Genomic DNA, 25,124 nt, shown 5'->3' on the forward strand with positions numbered 1-25,124 from the left:
TGATATTTATTTCATTATTTAGGGATTTGGGGGAATGTAAGATCATAGCATCACACTTGAGGTCAAGATCTTTATCAGGAGGATCTTAAAACATACAGGGTCCTATCTTGCACCCGGCGCAGCTCAGCGCAAAGCCCGACGCAAGTGTCTTTGCTAGTTTAAGACCGATGCAGTTGTCAATTTCCCGTCCAGCGCCCGCGCCGTTTAAATAGCAAATGCACCTGCACCCATCTGTGCGCCCATGGGCGTGCTGGTCTTACAGGGAGGTGTGTTCAGGTGCATTCTTGGTGTATTGCTATCTTGAGGCAGCGAAAAGTGATCGCTCTATTGACCAACAAAAACCTGGTCTAAAGTCAATAGCGCAGTATTTCATTGTTATTTTAACAGCAAATTAGTAAAATGTGCCTAGGCTTATGCACAGCGAGCGCACACTATGCTTGTTACACACCTATGAATTAATGAAGACACTAAGTACAACCCTTTTGAACCATGCGCCCGGCGCACTGACCCTTTTTTCCACAGTCAAATTAGCAAAAGTGGATTTGGAAACGCCCTAAACGCACCTGTGCCATGCGCTTCAGGCCGTGCGCTTAGATCGTTAAAATAGGGCCCACAGTTTCAACAGGCAAACTTTTTTTTTTCCTCCTGCTGCTATCTTGAGAGCACGGCTTCATTATAACGTTGAGATAACAACATAATGGGTTTGATTGCTGAAAGCCTGACAGCAGACATACTGATGAATTTATAACAGACAATAACAGAAGAGAGCTCTATATTGGGTAAATCACACGTTTATTAAGTTTTGAAAACATTTGTTGCTATCTTTGTGATTATGAGAAAACAAAGTGTGATATCTCAGGGTAATGACATAAATTAGTTGGGATTACGGCTGCAAGTAAAAATGACTGTCACTCTAGATCATCTGTCCGTTATGTTTTCAATTAACTGATTCATTGTTTGGGTCAGAAAAGGCCCATTGCCGTTTCCCCGAGCACAAAGTGACAGTCAAAGTCCATATTAATATTTTCATGTCAGTTAAAATGACATAAAACACATTTGAGAACATGTTGTCTCGATAGATGACTTAAACAGTTAATAGATTACTAAAATCACACTTAATTCCCTTATTCGCTTTCTTGCTTAGATGAGAAGATCGATACCAAATCCCATATACATCTATCAGGACCTCTAACTGGCAGATATTAGAAGGGTATCGATCTTCTCATCTAACTCTCTGCAAGAAAGCAAACAAAAAATGTCAAAATAATTCTTTTAAATACAGGACAGTGTGAGAATCATCTGTTGGCACTGCCATGGCTCTTAAAGGTGCACTATGAGTTCCTGCATGGTCACTTCTGTTGACGTTCCAAGTAAATTTCAAACAAAACCCCCATGTTTCCGTAACTGTCATGACTAACTGACTAAAGGCCCAGACACACAGAGCCGACGCCCAAACGTCGGCAGAAAAGGCAGTTGGGCTGATCAGTCTCCCCAAATTGGTCAAAAAAGTGCCTCGAAACACACCAAAGTGACGAGACGTAATACGTCTCCATAACAGCAGGCGGCGTTAATCTGTATTGTCGCCCAAAAATGAAAATCGGCAGCTGATTGGACGAATGTGTCACGTGGTCTGGTTTCTCCGGAAATTCAAATTAGTGAAAATAGTTCACCGAAACGTGTTTCTGAAAACATTTTAAGCGAGAAATAGGCCATGCAGTTGTTGAATCTGTCTTCATTTCAGATCAACAAAGGTCAGTTTAAAAGATTTTCGTCAGATTTTGAGAGACTCTAGTCATGCTCATTCCGCTCCCCGTTTCCGGGTTAGCACTCTACCAATCAGATGGATCATTTGAGTCAGACTGCCGGCAGTGCCTGTCTTGCCGATTTATATATGTCAAATCGGCCAAAATGAAGGACGGCACGGAACATACCGAACAGACTCGAGTCACTGACCTCGCCAGACTGTCCAACGGCCGATTATCGGCTCTGTGTGTCCAGGCCTTAACCATCTTGTCGTGATTGGCTGGAGTGGTTTGTTGTATTTTGGTGCCTATCCTGTGCCCCTAGTGTTTGTTTGACGTTTACTACCCCTGTGTTGTCTCCTGAGACCGGGCTTTTTCACAGTGTATTCAGGGGGCAGGCAGCTAGCGGATCGAGGAGAGATGCCTACGATTTAAGACAAAAAGGAAATTGTGCTGAAACCATGCAGGAACTCATAGTGCACCTTTAACAGCCATTATTGGATGAATAAAAACTTGAATCTGGAATAAAGCAGCTGCGTCTTGGATCCATGAGATTCCGTTCATCTAAAAACACATGGCTGGTCTCAGCATGCCGACAGCTCCAATGACAAGTTTTTTTTCCTTCTTGTTATTGCAGCCGGTTGTAATGTCAGCTTCTGACTGGGTCCTGTGAGGATATGACAGCCTGATGCTGTGCAGGGACGGGTGACTATCAGACAGCGTGAGCACAATTGAACATTTTCTTCAACTCCTTGGAGAGGAAAATAGCAAGGTAATTACAACGAGTAGGCCACAGCATTTCCCTATCATCATGTTCCCGTTCACGCCAAATGTTCTCCAGAGTAACCATTTCATTTTGCCATTTCAATAGAATTATCCAGCTTTTTTGAAAAGCTCCATCTGTAAATGGGTTTGGAGTTGAACAGGAACAGTGGCTGCTTTTACATAAATCCTCCTTCCAATATGTCTTCTCCTTTAAATTAAAAGTAGAAATGAACGTGCCTGTAACCCTGTATATAAGCAGTAGATACTATAACAGAAACATATTGGTTTGCACATCCTTACTTTGTTCCTGCTGAAGCCTAAAATCAAACATTTCCAAACAATTTGTTGTTGGTGGATCGTGCAACAGTAAGTGGATCTTCATCATCAGCTCTGCGTGCACAATGAGCTTTCTTTCCACACACATACCAACTGGACTTTTGTGTGTGTTTGTGTCTGTACACTTTGCCTGTACCCTCTCTCCTGCTTCTGTAATGAGTGAACTCTCCAACTGGGCTAGCATCCCCTCCTTCCTTCGCCCCAGGACAGGACAGAGTTGCCAAGCTGACCACAGCAGTAATTGTCTCTTTTTTCACTCACTGTCTGTCTCACTAAAGCCTCTAGTTTGTTGTTAGAACTGCTATGGCTCTCCTCGGGATTGCCATGGCTAAATACGGATGCAATGAGTGTCACGGTTTCACTTCAGGACGTCACTTAATAGAACTGTCTCTCCCTCAGGCATTGATGAGTCATTCCCCAACTCTAATAACTCTAAATGAAGAAGACCTCATTATGTGTGAATAGTCAGAATACTGGCAAAATAAAAAGAGTGTGGATACAGCTGAAAAACAGATACCAGCTCTGTTTGGACAGATTCAACAAATGAGATAAAACATGTTCATTTGTGAGTTTTAAAGGTGCTGGTTGGTGGATTTTTTTTTATGCAGGGAGAGGCTAACTGTTTCCCCCTTAGATAACAAGCTGCAGTAGTTTCATATTGAACAGACAGTGTATATGAAAGTGGTATCGATCTTCTTATCTAACTCTCAGCAAGAAAGCAAATACGCATATTTCCCAAAAACATCAAAGTGTTCCTATAACCAGACTACAATCATGAAAACATTTTTTTTATGCTTTTAATGATATATTTTAATAGAAGGCTTTTCAGATTACACTACAATGTCTGATCTGACTTTGTAAACTCAAAATGTTTTTTTAAAGACAAAAAAGAATGAAGGTGTTCCTGTATCAGTGTGTCATTGTGTACCTGAAGGCCTCGATGATGTAGGAGGTGACGGCGGCCCCGCCTTCATGAGGGTTGGACTGCCACGTGAGGGTGACAGTGTTTTTGGTCACTTCTGTCACTACAGGCTTCTGCGGAGGCCCCGGAAGCTGGATAAACTCTCTAGATACAGAAGAAACTCCATCCTCTGTTACACAAACCAGAGCACAAACAGCACTGTTATACCACAACAACAGATTGATTCTCATCAACATTTTGGCTGAAACTGGAGAGGATTTTGTCCTGTTATGGCTACAGCCTGTGCTCTTATAAAGAACACTGGCAGAGCGTGTAGTTTCTTGAGCATGGAGGTGTAGTGTGAGAGCGACTAGAGTGTAAAGTGTATCAGAGAGACGGAGTGTGGAGAGTTTTGGTGGGAGTACCTCTGACAGTCAGCATCCCACTCCAGCTCGTCTCCCCTGTGGCGCTAGATACCACGCACGTGTACATCCCCGAGTCTGCATCCTGTTGAACAGAAGTTAACATTTCAGACAGATACCCGGGAAAAAAAAAGGAGCCAATGAAAAACAAATGCTGCCAGCAGTTGTTCATTCTTGAAGGATGGTTTGGGTCTATTTAGATGACTGAAAGAATGTTTAGATCAAGAACGCCAAAGTCAGCAAAGTCATCCTATTCTCAATCTGTCTGGCAGTAGAAGACTATACATTTACTATAAGTATTGTGCTTACTGCATACAATTTCCATAATATGCTAGTTTGTACTTCTACATTTCAAAAGGTAAATACTGCATGTTTTACTTAACTACATTCACCTGACATGTACATGTACTAGTTTCTGTACAGATTTATTTTAAAGTGGCCATATTGTGCTCATTGTCAGGTTCATAATTGTAATTTTAGATTGTATCAGAATAGGCTTACATGGTTTAATTTTCAAAAAACACCATATTTTTGTCGTACTGCCCATTGCTGCAGCTCCTCTTTTCACGCTGTCTTCAGGTCTCTGTTTTAGCTACAGAGTGAGACCTCTCAACTTCTGTAAGATCTTTGTTGTCAGTCGCACATGCGCAGTAGATTGGTAAGATCACAATTGCTAGCTAGGTGTTTCTGCAACTTCGGCCTGTACAAGGCAGGATTAGCTGGGAGACTTCTTCTAAATGAGGGTGCACTTCCAACTTTGCATGGAATACCTGTAGAACAGGGACATGTAAGTAGTTCTACAATTTATTTTGTAGATTAGGGTGAATCTGTGTGTGTTGTAGCAGCGTTTTGCTATAGAGAACGAGCTAGCATGCTAGCGCTAGCATGCTAACGGTTAGCCCCCTAGCACCCTCGTTTCGGCTAGTTACGTAGAAAGCCGTGCAGATTTTGAACAGCTCAACTGGAGACTGAAGGCAGGACACATTCAGAAACCTGTATCTCACTCAAAACAGCATGGATGTTTGCGTAGTTTGCTTTTTGGTGGATATATTACGTCATTCCATTTCTGCCCTCCAAGTTTTTAATTTTTTGGGGTGTGGAAGCACCAGAGACACAAAATAACACCCCAAATCCCAGAAAAAATGTTTTTTTTCATAATATGGGCACTTTAAAGTATAATGTAGCCACAACATTACATGTAACATGCTGTTCACATGTTAATGCATCCCAATAAAACATAATTGCAATGACCCTGTGGTGTCATTTTGGAGTGGTTTTGCAGTTGACATTGTGGAGGTGTGTTTCTAACTTCTGCCTCCCATTTTCAGTTCACTACTTAGAATAGCTCATTTTACCAGTGCCCAGTGTGCTGAGATTACTTAAACTCTTTCTGCTCTGGCTGTCTCCACAGGCACACCGTGGTTTGGTTTGGTTTGGTTATGTTGTCCTAGGTTTGCCTTTTGCGATGTTTACACTTTACAACACCAACACACACTCACCTCTTTCACTCATGCACACCCTACGCCACTGACTCCACTGATCTCATCCCATTCTGTATATAGTTAATTTGGTTGGAAAATAAGATTGCCCGAAAGAAGATGCTCTGTTTGAACCCAAGTAATAATTCTTTCATAATTTATTTATTATTGGAAACAGCTCCTTACTTACACATCCATCAGTTACAGAGCAACATTAGCATTCATTTGGAGTCGTGTTGCTGGCCACCTGATAAATGTCCAATATTCACTCTCCTTTTAGCTCCGTTTTGGGCCTCCGCCAACTCCTGAGGGAAATATCTGTGCTATTTCACTTAAAAAAACAGCTGCCTGATGCTGCTGAGAGCAGTGAGAGTCAAACCCAGCACATTAAAGTGATGAAACCTAAACAGTAAGCTGGCAGACACTAAAAAGCTCTGTCAAGCTGAGGGTGACTGCAGAGTCGGGTCATAATTCAGCTTTACATAAAGGATATGAATACTTCTTTGACCACTGCTGTCTGGTTTTCCATCATTCTTAAATTCAAATGTAATCCACGCTTGCCTAAACTCACTCAGTGGTGGAATGTAACTCAGTACAATTACTCAAGTACTATACTTAAGTACAAATTTGAGGTCTTTTCATGCTACTTTCTACAATTACTCCACTACATTTCAGAAAGAAATATTGTACTTTTTACTCCACTGCATTAATCTGACAGCTGTCGTTACTAGTTCATTTACAAATTAAGATTTCTTTGCACGCAAACACAGTCTATAAAATATGATGATTATTATAAAATAAACTGACAAAATACAGGTCTACAAGTACAGCTGAAATAATTAACCGATTAAACACTTGTTGATTGACAGAACTGTTTTGATCGTATCCAGTTTCTAAAATGTGAGGATTTTTGTGCATTGAGTACTTTTACTTTACTTTTAGTACATTTTCCTAATGATACTTACATACTTTTACTTAAGTAACATTTTCAATGCAAGGACAGAGTATTTTTACAGTGTGGTATTAGTACTTTTACTTAAGTGAAGGATCTGAATACTTCTTCCAACACTGCTCACTAGTCTTCACCTGAGCTCTCAAAGCTCCATTGCTACAAACCATGAGGCACCACACCAAACTCTACTGTACCTGCCCCCCTGTTTACATTATGCCCTGTATAGTATATGCCTTCATGCTTCACTGACACTCCTAGTGTTTGCTCCAGCCCTGTCCTGGCTGAGATCCAATCTGCTGGAGCTGTCATCAGACCGTATGAGATCATCCACTGCAGTACTGACCTCTGGCTGACAGACAGCACAGCGTGTGGGCAGGTGAACGTCTTTAGATGACTTCAACTGCTGCTAAAATATTGATGGTGGGTAGGCATCAGCAGGGTAAATATTTTTAGTCCCTCACTCGTCATCTACATTTGCCCTCTTCTTTTTTTCCCCTTGTCATCCCCTTGATGCCACACTAATGCATCTCTTCTGTTCCACTGAGTCCATTGGCATGGCAGATTTCCCCAGCCTCAGTGGTGCATTGGACCAAACCTTAATGCTCCAAGTTTGCTCAGCACCACAGCGAGGGAAAGAGGATGAGAGAGGAAGTGGGAGGAAGTGGTGAAGCATAGTCGGGGCAGGAGATTTAATTAAAAGCTGGTCAGATGATTAATCATCTATCGCCAGTCAATTAACAAAAACGATGCTGCTTTCGCTCCGTCCTGCGTGCACTCGCTGACCTCCAGGAGGGGTTAAAGCACAAAGGGGCTGCTGACTGCTCTTCCATCAAAGTAGAACACATTAGCATTTACAAACAAGCACCTTCATTAACATTACAATTACACACCGTATGAGCACATAACTGCGCTGGAGAGATACGCTCTGCCTCAGAGAGATTGGTCTTTGAAACTCAGTCTCACCTTCATTTTACAAACGAAAATAAAATTTATAATGGAAAAGGAAAAAAATAAAAACATGTGGGCTGCAGAGAAAGTGAAATTAGGCCAGAGATAGACAGTTAAAGAAGTGGACAAAGTGACGCCGTTGTTTTCTACGGAGACCAGTGAAGGCCTTTAGAAGCACTTTTCCGGTGAGCGCTGAGCGTTACTGAGCAGCCTCCAACCGAGAGAGACGATGTAAATGTGACGTGATCAACCTGTCTGAAAGTTGGAAGTCTTCTGGTAGCTGTGCCAAGAGAAATCTCAATCATTCCCAATCTTGCAGAGACGGAGAGCGTAGGTATATGTAAGGAGATAACATGGACACAGGTTAATTATTGCTAACTAAAATGCTAGTTAACATTAGTAATTAAACTTAAACAGCTAATGTAAGTCTAAACTGCCTGTGAGCTTCTCCTGTACTATACGGTAATTCCTCTACTATGCGACAGTAAGTCCCGTGGTTATGACACAATCGTTAGCCTATTTTTACAAAAACGTCTGCTACGGAGCCATAACGTGAGATACAAGGTAATGGAGCCTTTTATACATTGTCGTGTTTCTTTAGAAATAAACAATGGACAAATAAAGTCTTTAAACGCTTCAGATGTAAAGTTATTCACTGTCAAAGTGGCGCCAAAATGAATGGCAGTCAATGGAATGCTAATGGCAGGTGATGGCTTGATAGCAACAAAATGGCTCCACAGGAGCTACGCTTTGTGGACGCTCGCTTACCTCCTTGCCAGAGATCAGACAGGAAGTTTTTACACTGTTCTGTGCAGTCAAACAGTCAGTTTTTCCTTCAGTTTAGCAGCAAAGCTCATGCTTTTCATGCCCTTTCTAATAAATGACACCCACTTCACACACACACACACACACACACACACACACACACACACACACACACACACACACACACACCTTTATGTCTGTGATTTGCAAACTGCCATTCTCCATCAAGGTCAGTCGAGGCTTATTTCCCAGAAGTCTTTCTCCATCCTTCTCCCATGAAATCTTCACTGAGGGTCCTCCGATTACACGGCAGTGCAGGTACGCCGTCGCGCCCTGAGATACAGTCTGATTGGCCGGTCCTTGGCGAATAATCGGCGGGACACGACCTGAAGGACCTACCAGTTTGAGGGGAGAGGAGGCAGAATATTATGTCTGTCTTCTGATTGGCTATTGTTGTGAATCTGTTACATTCCATTCGGTAAAAACTCTAAACAAAGCCTCTCTCATCTGCTTTAATTGGTATCATACATTTGTATCATAAAGTGAAGATTAATCTGCATGAAGCTACCTTGAGTTAAATTTCTCCTTTCCTCTGGTGCCTCTTTCTATCTATCTACTCTCACGTCAAATGTATGTATTCTTGTGTGTCTCATTAAACCTTTGGAAAATCGTGAACTGAACGCTGCTTTCTGTCACTTTGTTTATCAAGTGCTCGTAACTGCTTTCAGAATTAACTCACTCAGGTCAAGCCAGTATGATAGGATACGAACCACAAAACAATCAAGATCAGATTGTTTTATAACAGCTAAACGGTGGAGAAAAGTGGTGAAAAACATATTTGTAGGGCGTACAAAAGGCCTATAGAAAACAAGATTATAAAGTTAATACCTGCCCGAGTGTAAAGGGTGAGAGTACTTCAGATGCTTAGTAGGCAGAAAATAATAGGCTGCATAAAAAGCACAAAAAAGAAAGCTTAAATCTGGTGTTTACAAGCAGCCTGAGGAAGAACATTAAGCCTAAAATCCATTGCTCATCGAGCATGGGGTCTCTAACTGTGTTCTTTCCTGGTCTTTATGAGCCGTATTGTTATGCACCTACTTAGTAATCAGTGTTGGGAGTAACGCGTTACAAAAGTAACGCAATTACAGTAATGTATTCCTTTTTGCTGTAACGCAGTAATATAACGCATTACTAATTAAATTTCGGTAATATTATACTCGTTACAATCTCAGTAACGCGAGTTACAATGCATTTTAACGCAACATTTAGTGGTGCATTGTTTTTTTTAAGAATTCACCAACAACGCGACACATTTCTTCACAGGAAAAAAAAAAAGCCGTATTATTTTCCTGTCGCTGTATTCGATGGTTGAGATGACTGCAGAGACAAATACATTTGCGAGATGGATATTATTTTAAGGAGTTATTACGCTGCGTTGAAGTGAGCTGTCCTGTTTCTGTTCCCGTGGTCAGAGCTAGAACCAGAGACGGTACGGACAGCATGTATGTCCCAACAGGTGACGGTACGGACAGCCTGTATGTCCCAACAGGTGACGGTACGGACAGCATGTATGTCCCAACAGGTGACGGTACGTCAGACAGATATAAACATGTCGGGAATTAATGTTGAGGCTTGCTACACGTAAATATCATTGCATTTTTATCAGCCGTGGAGAGTAACTATGCCTGTAGTGGAATGGCTTCGAATGACGACCAAAAACGCTTGTCTTTTACTGTGACCATTTACTGTTCAATATGTTGCAGTTTTACAAACAAGAAAGTGAACAACTGGAGCCTGACGGACATGTTGCTTCTCAGTAAGCTAGCAAGAGTAGGCTACACAACAGACAACTTCCGTGTAGCCTACTTCAAAATAAAAGCACTTCCTGTGACGGTTCGCAGTAAAACTATATTACTGTTAAATAAGGTTGTGTAGGCTACCTTTTCACAAATCAGCTGTAAATCAAGTACTGTAAATAATGTTAATAGTGAGTTTTAATCACACTATAATTGAACATTTCCTTTAGAGTGTTTTAAGTGCTATAAACAAACATTTTACAACAATGCCATACTTTTGAGTATTTTCATTTTCTCCTACTTGCCTATTATATGTTTTACTTATCTATTTTGTATAGCTTTAGTTACTTTGCATATTTATATTAATTATACAAAATATGAATAATCTATGATGTATTAAAGTGGATAAAGACGAGACTTTATTGATCCGGTGGTGAAATTCACAAGCTAGCTGCCAAATCAAACTTCCCCTGTTATTTTGGTGAAAGTAACTCAAAAGTAATGCAAAAGTAGTGTAACGCATTACAATTCAGAGACAGTAATATTGTAATATAACTAATTACTCTCAAATGACAGTAACTAGTAATCTATAATGTATTACATTTTGGAAGTAACTTGCCCAACACTGTTAGTAATTAATATGTTTTCTTCTCATTAGCTGAGTAGAGAATAAAGAATAAACCTCCTCCAGGTTCAAACGTTAACTGTGTGGACTGAAGTCTCACCTCCCTCCACCTCCAGCAGCGCCTTGGTCAACACACTTCCTGCTACGCTGATGGCCTGGCAGATGTAGAAGCCAGAGTCCTCGGGGTGGACGTCAGTGATGGTCAGTTCTCCACTCATGGAGACAGAGTAACGGCCAGACTGCGACGGTGGCTGGCCGGGGAACAACAACATCTAAACACACATACAGACAGCAGAACAGAAGATACCATTTAAAAGCAAGGCTACATTGTGTCTATACTTCAATTAATTCATTCATAATTTAATCTTTAAAATGGCATGAAACAGTCACTACCTCCAGAAAAACGTGATTATGCGATCGCATAATTCAATGCATAATCAGCCAAAGTCTGCATATTTATGCGGCCGCATTTTTTCAAATACGCCGCACTTTCGCCGCATAAATTGCTGATTTCCGCGCAAAATATGCGGGGCTTGCATGATTTCATAATCCCCGCATTTTCGTTGCAAAAAAAGTCACATATATCTTAGCAGAAAGTTGAAAAATGTTGCGTTTACTTCACACAAGAGCAGCCATTGTCCCCTGTTGCCATGGGAACGTTATGAAGTGACGTAATTACGCGACGTGAACATCATCGAAAAGCTGCAAACCCCGCGATGAAGCCATGATGAAACCGCAGTTTTTGCAAGTTCCCGCAATTTTTTGCAAGTTCCCGCAATTTCATCGCATAAAATTGCATAAATATCCTGCATATTCCATCGCATTTTTTAAGAAAACGTGCCGCATAATCAAGGATTTTTGCCCGCAACAATCACAAAAACTCAGAGAATATAAGATATATATATATATATATATATATATATATATATATATATATATATATATATATATATATATATATATATATATATAGATAGATAGATAATATAGAGAAACACAGAGAAACACATAGTTTGGTAAGATAGTGAAATGGCCTCTGTTGTTAGTAGCCCTTGAACCTCTCAAGTGCATTTTCTTCTGTATTGGGTGCGGCCACGCCGGTCAGGTGTCAATGTTGTTACTAGCCAATCAGAGAAGAGTCTAGTAACCTACCGGGTTCTTTGAGGGGGCGGGAATTAACGGAACGAGAAAAAGATTGAGCAAGAAAAGGAGGGAAGAGTCAGAGAAAACGCTAAGAGTTGGCTGAAAGTTCAGCACATCGGTTACATTACTGTTCATTAAAGTTAGGACCCGGGGGATTTATGTCATTCTGTAACCCTGCTGAAACGGGAGCTGTGTTTTGGAAGTGTTTTGGAGCTGTTTCAATCGGTAACGTTAATGCTACTGAAGTGGAGCTAACGCCACAGCCAAGTGTGTACGGTTGCTAATAAGCTAGCTAGCTAATTAACTATCACCCTCACCAGCTGGGAGAAGATACTGTGCGTGCTTAAACCCACTTTGCCACCAAGTGTCTGAGTGAGTATGTACATTGATAACGGTAATGATATGGACATTTAAGTTAAGCTTTAGTAAGCTCATAAGTGTTTGTGAATTTCTGGATAGTGTACATCGGATGCCGTCACGCATGCTGCTGCAGTAGAGGTGCTCAGGACTTGCATGGCAGAAGAGCCTGTGTTCTGCACACAAACAGAGACTCCGGATAGGTTCATCTACAGCTTCCCGCTGGACAGAGGGTTTGAAAAGTCTGCTACTAACAGCTTTCTGAGTTACCGAGGAACAGTGAGTACAGGCCATATTGTCCTTGAGGATTTCAAATGAGCTTAAACAAGTGTAACGGGTTGTGTATGTGTTCTGTTAAATTGCTGCATAAATGGGGACAGCGCCGTCTGCCGGCGTCACTTTCACATTGCGCCGCGGCGCTAAAAGTAACGAATTATGGGTAATCCACAGCAGAACTCCTGATAACTGCTGTGGTAAGTCGCATGTTAAATGCCGCAGAGACAATATTAGCCAAAATGCTTTAAAGCCCACCACACAATGTTTTATTTTACTGTATTCTTGTTGTGATGTACTTTAGAGATGAGTTTTAGGCTCAGAGCTCAATGCTAAATGTAGCCTAGCTTATTTTGCATGGTTTCTAATGCTATTCCTCCGTCTGACTTACTGTGCGTTGTGTAGGGCTGTTTACGTCTCTGTCCGTGATGTCGACATGCTTATCCTGATTCAGCTTGGTTTCCTCATGTGCAGGTAACTGTTATTGAATTTGATATTGACTTTTGTTATGTGAAAAATGTATAATGTTAAAAAGAGCTATTTTCCGGTGTTGAAGACACTGTACTGATTCATATATTGTATTTTTATACAGCAGAAATGTCTTAGAAGTTGAGGATTTAATTTGTTGTATTTTACATTTTACTGTGAAATAGACAAAGTATTGTAAAACATGTAACACTATACTTTTGTTAAAAATAACCATTCCACTATACGATCACAGTTGAACAAGTTTAATAAAAAAAAAGCAGAACTCCTGATAACGGCTGTGGGCTGTTTACGTCTCTGTCCGTGATGTCGACATGCTTATCCTGATTCAGCTTGGTTTCCTCATGTGCAGATGCAGCTCCACATACACAACACAGTGAGACTGACGCGTAAAGGACCGTAACACAAGCACACCAACGTTTGTGGTACCACAAACTGAGTATTAAAAACCCCTGTTGTATTTTTGTTTGTTTCTTTTGGGTCATAAGGACATTTTAAAGGATTAAATTGCCTGAATCTGGAATAAACATTTTCTTGAATGACATTCAATCAATGTGGTTTTAATGTTTATTCAGGGGTTGCTGTAATGTGATTCATGTGTCAAATAAGCTTTTACTTTACAAGAGCTGGCTATAATACGGTAACACCGGTGAATTAGCCGTGCGTTACCCTTCGCTGTAACCGGACACCCCTATTTCCTTGCTGTAAACACTGGGCGCTGCTGGTTTTTCGGGGGTATTGGGGGTGTGTGGGTGTGTGTGCGTGTGTGACGGCCGGCGAGCCGCAGGACACGCTTGTGGAGTTTAACTCCGAAAAGACAGTTACACCACAGGTTCCCGTTAATCTTATGATGGACATGTGTTGTGATATTTAAACAAACGAACCGTCAACGGCAAAATAAAAGCCTCTTATTTACGAGAGCGATCTGAGAGGCCTCCAGCTTACAGCGAGGTGTCTGAGCAAGACTGGCCGAGCGATGAGCTAGAGGCCGGTGTTCTGACGATCTATGCTGCCTTGTCGAAAAATGCTACCGTAGCGCAAATCCATAGTAGAGTCTATCGAGTCACGCTGCCCTATCGAAATGTGCTTCCTTATGTGTTCCCATTTCCAATTGTGCAGGCAGGCTGAATCCCATAGAGGTATAACTCTAATAGTATTGACATCTTATGTTTGTATTTCAGTGGTAGCATATTCTGATAGACAAATATACCCTATCAAATAATGCTCCCCCAACAGAATCATTATATATTGCACCACTACTCCAATCCATCCGACCGCAAGGTTGCATAGATTTATGGGCGGGGAATCAGACCTCGCTTGTGGGTTGTGCGCATGCGCAGAACCGCTAAGTAGCACATCTCGATAGGTAGCATAGATCGACAGAACACCGGGGCAGGCGCTTGCTGGCTGTCGCCTCACTTCATGGAGGTTCTCAACTCCGAAAACTTTGAAGCAAATTGTCAATTCGGCATCAATTTTCGCAAGACTGCCTATATTCTTGCCTAAACAGTTAATTTCTCGCCTAAAATGTTGTCAGAAGTGAATTTAATGATGAATAAGATGGTGAAAATTGTTAAATGTCCCGTTGTTGGTTGTTGCTCTGTCTGCAAGTTCCGAGTTGGCAGTGGGCGTGACTTATAAGTTCGACCAATGAAGTACACCTAGGAAAAGGGAAAAGACCCTGCTCTGAAGTAGGAGCTAAAAAAGTACGCTACTGAGGCCAGAGGAACTTAAAAATCCCCAATTTTTTTCCTGTCGGAACACGACAAAAAAAGAATTCTAGGAACGTTTAGTTCTAAGAACTGCAAAAATCCCTCCGGTCGGAAAGCCCCTATTAAGTCGAATCAACGCTGTCAAAACTACCGGGATCGTACTTACGTCCTTCACAATAAAATGACATGCTTCAACAACTTTGAATTATGCAATAAAAGCTCCTTAATTTCCAGTACAGTAAAAATATTTCAACTTGTATATACTAATTAGACATGTAAATGTCCATGTACATATATGAAAACTCATACGTAGATTGTTAGATGGGTATCAGTGTTTCCTTTAGATTTTCTTTTTAGCAGTGGGGGCAGGTCCGAACACCTCTATTCACACACACAATATTTTCTGTTGTGATTGAACTGTATTTTTTGAGTTGCTATATAGGCCAACTTTGATCTTGACATATAGGCTAAGCATTCTGTAGCAAATGACAATAAACCCACTATTAATTACATTATCTTAATGCAGTGTAACTATTTCAGCATGTAAATAATGCACCTAAAATACAAACGTGAGCAAGGGCGTTCAGCAATTGCTATCGAATCAACAGCCACGTGCAATTTAGCTAGCAGGTGAAGAATACAAACAACGAAAATCACCAGTTAACTTAATTTAAATTTGCAAGACCAGGCTTAAAGGAACTGACAACATAAGTTATACGACTTACAGTTCTACAGTACGTACACACACAATCTCAACTGGCTTATCATCCGGACAGCGTCTCTTTTTCCTTTCTCCCCTTTTCTGCCGAGTGAAGTATCCGCGCTATTCTCTGACATGCACTCTAACAATGCAGCCCTATTTCTGATACCGTGGGGTGCAGAAATGTTGCCATGGGGGGCTGCCACGGTCAAATCAACAGAGGAAACACTAGGTATAGATTAATTCTGCTGGTGATGATCGCAATTGGAAAGTACGCGAAAAGACTGGAAAGTGCATCAGGTTGGAAGTCTCTGGATATGGCCAACAGCAGCGAGTGGTGTCCCAACATGGACACAGTGACGCTAGGCCTCTCTGCACCCTATTCAGACTCATATGCCCGAATTTGTTGGCTACTGTGGACGCATCCTAATTTTACATTTTAGTAGGCTACCCCTCACCAATTCATCTCCCATGCAACGGATCTATCAGATTTAAAGGGGCACATGATAATCCTGTAACCAATTAGAATTGAGTGAGTGGGCTACAGTTGTTTTGGTGTTTTTGGGATGATGCCCGTCAACAGACGTTTTATAGCGGTCCCATTCTGTTTTTCTGTAAGTGAGATGGATGTGAACAAGGGGGAAGGGATCCACATCAATCCATTCAGCCATCCATTTCATTCCTCTAAGAGGCTTAGACTTTGGTGGAGGGACCAAGGTTATAAGGCTACAGTTAATCCCCCAAATACAGCAAAAAGCTCTACAAACAGCCAAGCCATGCGCCCGAACCATCCTGCAGACGGAAGCTTATTCACAAAATCTGTAGCTGAACTTCCTGTTTGCTCTCTGACAAGCTTCTAAAAACATCTGAAGCTGCTCCTCCAAGTCACTGATCCCAGCTGCTGTTGAGCAACAGGGTATTTTTAGTTGAGTACAATGTGGAAGGAGGACAGTGTTTGTCTACAGGTTTGCCCTGAAGATGCAGTTTTCACACCTGGTGTACTTCCTGCCACCTCTCCCTCTTCTTTTCTACCCCCACCCCCTCTTCAACACAACTCTCTTACACTGCGGCCGCAAGCAGGAGAAACATTTCTCGCCAACGCAATACCACAATGCCTTCCAACACTTTGTCTCTAGTCATATCTCGGTGCCAAATGCAAATGTGCTGCATTCTCCTGTTCGCCTCTCGCTTTTTTCTCTTTGAAAAATGTGTGTTAATAAGTGTGAGAGTCCTAAAAAAAAGTGTGAGGAAAAAGTATGATTAAATCGGACGAAACCTGTTCATGTTGCGGTGAGTTGTTCTCGCCTTTAAAACAAAGACGTGTGAAAACTCGTCTTGTGGATATGATAAACTATACAGTAGGAGTAAGGTTTACAAATATCCCCAAACACACTTACTCATCCAGTGATTCCAACACCGGATTTACTGTAGTGGATGTTGCTGCAGTATTCAGCATTAGAGGATGTCTTGTTCCCTGCTCCAGTCTCTTACCTGGCTGCCCTCTTTCTGCCAGAAGATGGCAGGTGGGGGGTTTCCTGTGGTGCTGCATTGGAAGGTGATGCTCCTCCCCTGGCTGGCAATCTGGTCTCGGGGCTTTGTGGCAATCTGAGGTGGTACTGGAGGAGGAAAAGAGGTGTGACCACCCATTAAAAGCTGCACTGTTTCCACTAGGGCTGTCCCAAACGATTATTTTTTTAAACAATTAATCTAGCAATTATTTTTTCGATTAGTCATCTAATCTAACGATTAATTTTTCAATTATTAACAATTTACACACAACAAATTTCAATAAGGTTCAAATCTCTATTTATTAAAATTGTTTAACACTGCACTCTTCAAGTAAAATGAATTTGTAGTGCAACCTGAAGCCAGATGTAGGCTATCAATCCAAGAACTAAATAAAGTCACTTTCAGGAGGAATACAAAATAAAAACTTAAAGTAAACAGAGCAAGTGCAAAAAGAGTAGCCTGTAGTTGCTTTTTTTTGGTGAAAGACATATTTATTTCCTTTTACTTAAGCAAAAGTACAACAATGTAAAAATACTTCATTACAAGTAAAGGTCCTTAGGTAAAAGTGCATAAGTATTATCAGCAAACTAGTTTCACAAGTAAAAGTACTTAAAAGTGCTTGTTCTACAGAAAAAAAAATATCTGTAGGGGTGCATGATATATCGACTCAATTATTTTATTCAATTATAGTTATCGCAGTATCACATTGCTTTATATTATATCGAAAGTGTCGCAATAAGTATGCAATATTTAGTCTATTTTGTCCGTCCGTTGGCTGTGTGGCTTAGTTGTGTTTGATTTAGAGCCCGCTTGAAACGCTGTAATCATCCTGTTTCATTGGCCGGTTACCGTGCCACTTGCACATGTTAGTACACGTCAGCGCACAGGTCCACTACGTGACAAACCCTATGTAATGTACCATGTGTGTGCATATTTGGACAGAGTGACAGTGTAAGTGAAGAAATAGATAGAGACAACAAAACGGAACAAATCAGAGAAGCGAAAGTAAAGTTGTGTCCTGTTCTCTTTATTTATTTTATACTGTCCAACCAGTAAAACATGTCCTGTTCTGTAGACATGGTCCTTATTTCTTTATTCATGTCAGTTGAAATAAACCTTGTGTTTTAAGAAAACTTGTTTAATTTGTTATGAATCTGTTTTGATGCGTTTTCATATAACTTTTGTAATTTTACATATGTTTAAAAATATCTAAATTAATATTGATATTGCAATATTCATAATCGATATTGCAATATCACATTTAGTCAATATAGTGCAATCCTAGTATGTATAACATAATTAGATTAACTGATGCATCAATGTGTAACAGCATTTTACTGTAGTAGCTAGTAGGGTTGGGTACCTTTCGCATCTGAACCAATATCAGTACCGATACCGGTACCTGAAATTCGGTTCCCAGTACCCAACGGTACTTTTTTTCGGTACTTTCCCTCTGTAATTACAAAAACATTATTTCAGTTAAATAATTCCAAACCTATTTACTGGGGCTGTCAAACAATTAAATTTTCTTAATCGCGATTAATCGTTGACTTTCTATAGTTAATTGCAATTAATCACATGTTTTATCACATGATTAAAATTATATTATTTTGCATTTCAGAACTGTTTTTAAGTACATATTAACAATGGAAAGCAATTCTTACCAGTGTATCTTGACTGGGAATCAAATGAATGCAAAGAAAGTTACTTTATGAACTTGATTTTAAGATTTGTATTTGTTTATTATATATTTAATCTAGTCACACATTTGAATCTAGAGTCAATATTAGGGTTGGGTATTGTTTGGTTTGGATACCGGTGCTAAAGCGGTACTTTTAAAATGGTACCGGTGCCTGAACCAATACTTTTTAAGAAAGTAAAAAAAAAAAAAAAGAAGGGTACTAAACAGTTGGCGACATTAAAGAACGGCTTGTTTATTGCTAAGGCCATATCGTCAAAAAACAATCGTTAACAACAACTTTGAATGCACCACGAGGCTGTAAATTTCCAGTTTCATTGAACGTACCATCTGTGTTTTTTCGACAACAGCAGCTGCAGATTGTTACATCCCGGTGTCGGAATCCTCTACAGTGAAATACAGACAAACTTTACACCGTTTAGCGTTAGCTGTCAGCATTGTAACCGTGTTTAATCCAGCTACTAGCTAGCGGTAGGCTAACGTTAGCTGCTGTCGAGTGTAGTGTTAACTAGCGTCATGTGCAGCGATGTTTCTGTTTCCTGTAACGTCTGTTTCAGAGCATCAGAGAGAAGTGCAGGCATATCAGTGGCACCAGAATGAGGCCCCGAAATCCACGTTGCTATTCCTGCAGCAGCAGGATGTGTGACGAGGAAGTACGGCAAAATAGTAGCCTGTTAGGAAGACGCAAAGCCGAGTGAAGTGAAAAGAAATGAATAAATGGCGGCATACGATTAATAAGATTAAAAAAAAATTAACGCATTATGCTCGGCCCTTAATCGTATCGCGATTAACGCGTTAATGCTGACAGCCCTAATTAAATTGAATAATTATTCAACTTTTATTCTTGTATTTGTATATTATTTTTTAGCCTATTTTATTTTCATCATGACCGTTTTTAATTGCTCTTTAATGTTTCAAATAAAGCACTTTGAATTGCCTTGTTGTTGAAAGGTACTGTAGAAATAAAGTTGCCTTGCCTTACAATCTCAGCCTGTCAGTCAGTCCTCAGGGCATAGAAACCACTGTTGTGCCTGCTTGTCTCACAGGAAGTGTAATGTCAACAACACCGCGACTGCTTTCGGCTTGCCATTAATATATCACAGTGAATGGTGTCTGCGTCAAGGTTAAGGGTTACCAAAACCCAAACTCGTAGAAAACTGCAGGTCCGCCACAACTCTCAGTTCTTTCAAATTATGGCTGAAGACCTTTCTTTTTGATGTTGCCTTTCTTTAAATAATTGTTAATTTCTTATACTGCACTGTCAATTTTATTCTCGTCTTTTATCTAGTGGTATTTTTGAACAGATAACGGGCATATTTCTGAGAATATTTCCAACGCGTGTGTGACATAGATTTTATGATCAAATCGAAAACAGTTGGAACTGAGTTTGCCTTGATTAAAGGGAGAAGTAAAGAGAAGTACTGCCACTCTTGTTATGGGTAACGAGTACAAAGTCACATGTTCCTGTGGGGCCCGTGGTGGATGAGATGGTAAAGAAATATGGTCCTGCCTGTTTAAAAAAAAAAAAAAAAAAAAAGTACGATAATTGTTTGTTTTAACTGCTCTTTAATGTTTTATGTAAAACACTTTGAATTGCCCTGTTGCTGAAATGTGCTATACAAATAAAGCTGCCTTGCCTTGCCTACTTTATATACCAGAGTGGTTTCTAACCTAGGGGTTGGGCCCCACCAAAGGGTCTCAAGATAAATCTGAGGGGTTGTGAGATGATTAATGAGGTAGAAAGAGAGAAAAGAAAAGCAATCATTTTTTTAGAGGGGGAGTCATTCTGTGATGGAACTGCTAACAACTCATAGACATCTGAAATGTCACAAGGACCCCCTACAAAATGCTACTTTTTGTAGAGGTCTCAAGCCAAAAACTTTGGAAATCACTGGTTCAATCTCTAACGATGCATTCAATTGTATAAACTCATTTGTGAATGAATTTGTGATATTTGATGTATTTTAGTTTAATGTATGCATCTTTTAACTTTTAAAACAAAAGCCTCTTCTGATGTTGCGAATTAGCATTTAAATACAAACACTTGCATCTGCTTCTTGTGCAAATATGTTACAATTACAATTGCTACTGTGATGTCCATATAAAATAAATAATATGCTTTTGAAGTAAAATGTTAATCTTAAAAGTAACTATACTGTCATAGTGTAGTAAAACATGCAAGTAAAGGCATTGATTGACAGTTTTGAGTAAATATACTCAGTTACTTTCCACCACTTCTTGGAAGCCAGATCTGTACCAAGAAAGCAATCATCAGCCCTTAACAAGCAAAGATGTAAGAGTTGCTTCTTTAACCTTCTGAGTTTTTTGATGTATCACTACACTGTCATCGTCTTCTCATCTTTAATGAGAGACATCACCTCCGTGTCCTCTGAAATTAACAAATCACCGCAGCGCTCGGCAGCAGCGTTCAGATGACATTTACTCAGTTATTTTGGGAAAGGTCTGGGCGGAGCTGCCAATTTCCAGCTCGGGTCAGATCATTGCGTTAGTCCCATCATCACAGCCTCTGTGGATTTACACTGACCACCGCCTTCTACCTCCTGTCTGAATAACTGGCTCACGCTTCCCGTAGGATGAGAAGCTTCTCCAGCCAGGATTCATACTCTCTATAAATCTGTGAGCACATATGCACAGGCACGCGCACACACACACACACACACACAGGAGAGCATGCAAACACATATTTGGCTCACTAACAAGGTATCTGAGTCATGTGTGTGTGTCGTAGTGTTCTCACTAAGAGCATGTTCCCAAACACTGAATACTTCTCCCATTTTCATCAACATCAAAGTGTTTTGATTGTAATGTCTTTCATTAAATCTGATTGGTTAGTCTCGTACTTATGGTCTTATGACATATAGCATTAGATTGGTCTTATTTATTTAGTTTGATCTTTTATATGACTCTTGTTGGCAACTCTATGATTTTATTTGATTTATATTTTGATTGTGTGATATATTTTTTGTTATCTGTATAATGCGGTTTGTCTAGTTGGAAGTTAAAAGTCGAGCAGCTGATGTAAAATAGCTTTATATGATGAAGGTACACATCAGTCCCTCCAGGATTTCGCAGCCTTTTTTGAGATTGTTGGGGCCCCAAATGTCTGATTTTTGCGGGAGCTTTTGTAAAAAATTGCGATAAAAGTTGCAATGTCTTGTATTTTTGTTGCAACTAAGTTGTGAGAAAATTTCAAAAAAAGTTGTGATTTTTTTTGTTGTTGTTGGTATACTTCTTTTAAAAATAAAACTGATTTCGGGGAGAATAAAACTACCCTGGGCTGAGTTTTCCTAGTAACCTTACCAAAAAGGCTCAGGATGCTGCAACTGTTGGTATAATATGAAAATGGCTGGTGGATTTAAGACAAGAAATAATATTGAATGAATCAAATTTGAACATCTGTCAGTGGCTTGTTGATCTTTACATTGTTAGTTAATTTCCTATCCTGGCCTGGGTCACACATTCATACGGTTTGATAAAGTACTTATTGGACTTTAACTTATCATTGCACTTAAAATACAGTTTTTCTTGATTGCTTTGACCTGCTTAAAGAAACTGGGATCCACTCGGTTTTCATCATCACTGTCTCAGCAGAGCAGAAGACACCTCTTGCAAATGTGTTAACCCTTTCTCATTGGATCGACACATTTTCCCCACCCTTTAGCAGAACAGTTAACACGGATGTCATTCAAGCAGCCCAAACTCCATTGTTTTAGCTATGGTAACCAAACGGAAACCATCTGTTCCTAACTATTAAACTACCTACATCAGTATGACATCACTGAAGCACCTCTTTGACACTCCTTCACACAAATCTTCAATTAGCAATCAGTCTGCAGGCCTTAAAGGTGCAGCGTCTGTGTTGTTCTTTGCCAACATGGATGGAAGAGGTCTAAGACAGAAGAGACTGAGTTTCAATAGTGGCTATTTCTTATACTCTACAGTAATAGATGTTTATACTTTTTATTTTATAAAAGAAGAAAAGAAAAGAAAAGATTTTATTTTTATTTTCTTAATTTCTCATACTCTAATAGATTTTATTTTGGTTTACATGTATTTTGTGTAATATTTACAGTATTTCAGTTTTCAGCCACAGTTTAAAAATAAGAATCAATGGAATCAATAAAATTTGCATCAAAGCATTTCTGATTCTGGATCCAGTTATTTGCAAGAAGGCAAATTTGTCAACAAATGTCACTGGCATGAAAGCTACATACAGTAATAGGCTACAATGACTGAAGCAATGGTGCACTGATTCTCACTGAGTGCTGTATTTAGTATTTTGTTGTCCACTGTGTAATGGTTGATTGGAAGAGCTCATACACTTGTTTGCAAGTTGTGTTGTTTGAGGGCAAAATGTTCTTTTGTTGCATATTTTAAATGTTTTGGCACGGTTAGAGCCTTTTGCAAACAAAATGTGTCATTTTGACCATGAGTGCCACTGTTTCAGCCTGTGTGTTAACTGTTTTGAAAAATGTGGAGTTTGAGTTGACTGCTGTGTCAAAGCAATCAAGAAAAACTGTAACAAGCGTAGCTGTCCTCAATTTAGGTCATCCTGTACATCTTCGGTTTTTCCTGCATCCACCGTGTGTGTTTGTGTGTGTGCACGCGTCAGTCGCGGGGATAACTGAGCAGCAGCCCCGCCCGCTGCAGAGCGCCGACAGGATTGAAACAGCAGCAGCTTTCAACAACTTTAGAGAGAAAAAACGTTACACGTACATTAATGTTAAAATGTATACAGGTTGGCAGGACGGTCTGAAATGTTTTGCACGGTCTTTCGCTGTACTTTTTATTTGGTAAACGTGAGATGTTCGAGTCACACACGTCTCATCTTCATAGCAGAAACAAGGAAATGAATTTGGTGACGTACGTGTGTTACGTCAACCCGTTCTCACTCCTGCTTGGTCAGTGGCTCTCAGAGTCGCATACTGACGCGAAGTCTGCCACGTGGGACTGCAGGGATTGGTTGAAGTCGCGGGAAACTCCGGTTGTTGGTCAAATTTGCGGTAAAGTTGCGGTGATTTTTGATTGCGTGAATTGTTGAGATCGCGACATTGTGAAATCCTGGAGGGACTGACATATGGACTGTTTTGGGAGAGAATAGATATTAGATCAGATATTTTTGATATATGGGGCCTTGGGCCTTTCCCAGTTGGAGTAATAATGACAAAGATCATTGTCTGTGGACTTTGTATCTGATTTATTTATCTGTAATTTTTGGACTTAATCTGATCAGATTGTTTAACACCTGCATTTGAATATCTGAGTGGATCTCTGCTTTCTGCTGGACAATATGAAAATTAGGTTTTAGGATTTTGTCTAAGTCATTGTATTTTCTGTTATTATATTTATCATGAATGTACAGTAGATAATGTTATACAGGCTGGCTGCATTATGACGGTATTATTGGACATTCTTCTTCAATTGTTTTGCTTGGTTAAAAAAACAGCGTCTCTTTAACACACCAGTTACATGGCAGTTATGTTTGTCTGTCAATATAGACTGATCTCACTAAGTGGCGTATGTATGACACGCCATTTCGTATGCCATTTTGGCGTGTTATCAAGACGCATAATCGTTTTTTAGCGTGTTTATCAACGCTGTTTGGCCACCATTGACCTACATTACATGTGAATTTTCGCTGTAGCAAGTAGTATGAAAGGACGGAGGTTGGTTGGGGTAGCGGATGAGTAAAACACAGGACTTTCACCCAGAGCCGGGATTGCGTCACCCATGTGGCGTTTATCAACCTTTTTTTTTTTTTTTTTTTAATAAAGCCTTCCCCAATGTTCTTTTCCTAAACCCAACCGTTTATTGTTTTCCTAAGCGTGTGACGTTGGTCACCGTCGTGGTTTTATCGTTTTTGTGTTACTAAAGCCTTTCCCAAAACCCAACTTTTTTTTACACGCATGTGACGTTCTCTTGTTAACACGGCACGTGGTGACGACGTGTATGTATGCTGTATACAGCATAGACATACACGCGGATAGCTCAAACACATTTGGCTTTAGGAAAGTGGCGTGTATGTTTACGCAAAGTCATGATGCCATGTTGGTCAGTAATGTAAGAAGTCCAGCTGTGGTTTGTACTTAGTTTCTGTTAGGGGGTTAGGGTTAGTGTGTATTTTTGATCTTTCTTTTGCTAAGTTAGTGTAGCTCCTGCACCGCAAATCAAATATGTGCTTGTTTGGCCTGGGTTTACTCTAAATATAAAGCATCCCATCATGACACTACAGATTTTAATTTTTTTAAATGAAGATTCAGTGTTTGCCACAGGTTGAGAATTTACTTGTGGTGGTGGGTGGCCCAGGATGTGACGGCGTGGTGTGTGATGGCTGGATTCAGCAATAAACTAGTTGAACGAAGGTGAAAAAAATTACTATAGATAACATTATCAGATAATTTAGAAATGAAGACTTTCTATGATTTAGACTAAAAGATGATACAGATGAAAATATTGTTAGACTATGCTGCATCTGACACAAGGGTATTTATTAG

General features: G+C 40.1%; 1 protein-coding gene and 1 long non-coding RNA gene across 5 annotated transcripts in view; one reads left to right on the forward strand and one right to left on the reverse strand.

The window, feature by feature from the left end:
* Positions 1-25,124, reverse strand: part of zgc:77784 (uncharacterized protein LOC402947 homolog) — a 73,408-nt gene that overhangs the window by 14,236 nt on the left and 34,048 nt on the right. For all 4 annotated transcript variants that reach the window (XM_031296407.2, XM_031296406.2, XM_031296408.2 and 1 more), the window contains 5 exons: positions 16,893-17,017; positions 10,831-11,002; positions 8,499-8,704; positions 4,170-4,251; positions 3,772-3,934 (listed from right to left, as the gene is read on the reverse strand). In XM_031296407.2, the coding sequence (XP_031152267.1) occupies positions 3,772-3,934; positions 4,170-4,251; positions 8,499-8,704; positions 10,831-11,002; positions 16,893-17,017 (748 nt within the window). The remainder of the gene's footprint in view (positions 1-3,771; positions 3,935-4,169; positions 4,252-8,498; positions 8,705-10,830; positions 11,003-16,892; positions 17,018-25,124) is intronic.
* Positions 6,712-19,722, forward strand: LOC116047556. Its single transcript, XR_004104416.2, has 3 exons — positions 6,712-6,722; positions 10,641-10,651; positions 19,570-19,722. It is a non-coding gene; the product is annotated as an uncharacterized LOC116047556 (long non-coding RNA).

Source organism: Sander lucioperca, chromosome 5, assembly GCF_008315115.2.
Source record: "Sander lucioperca isolate FBNREF2018 chromosome 5, SLUC_FBN_1.2, whole genome shotgun sequence".
NCBI lineage: Eukaryota > Metazoa > Chordata > Actinopteri > Perciformes > Percidae > Sander > Sander lucioperca.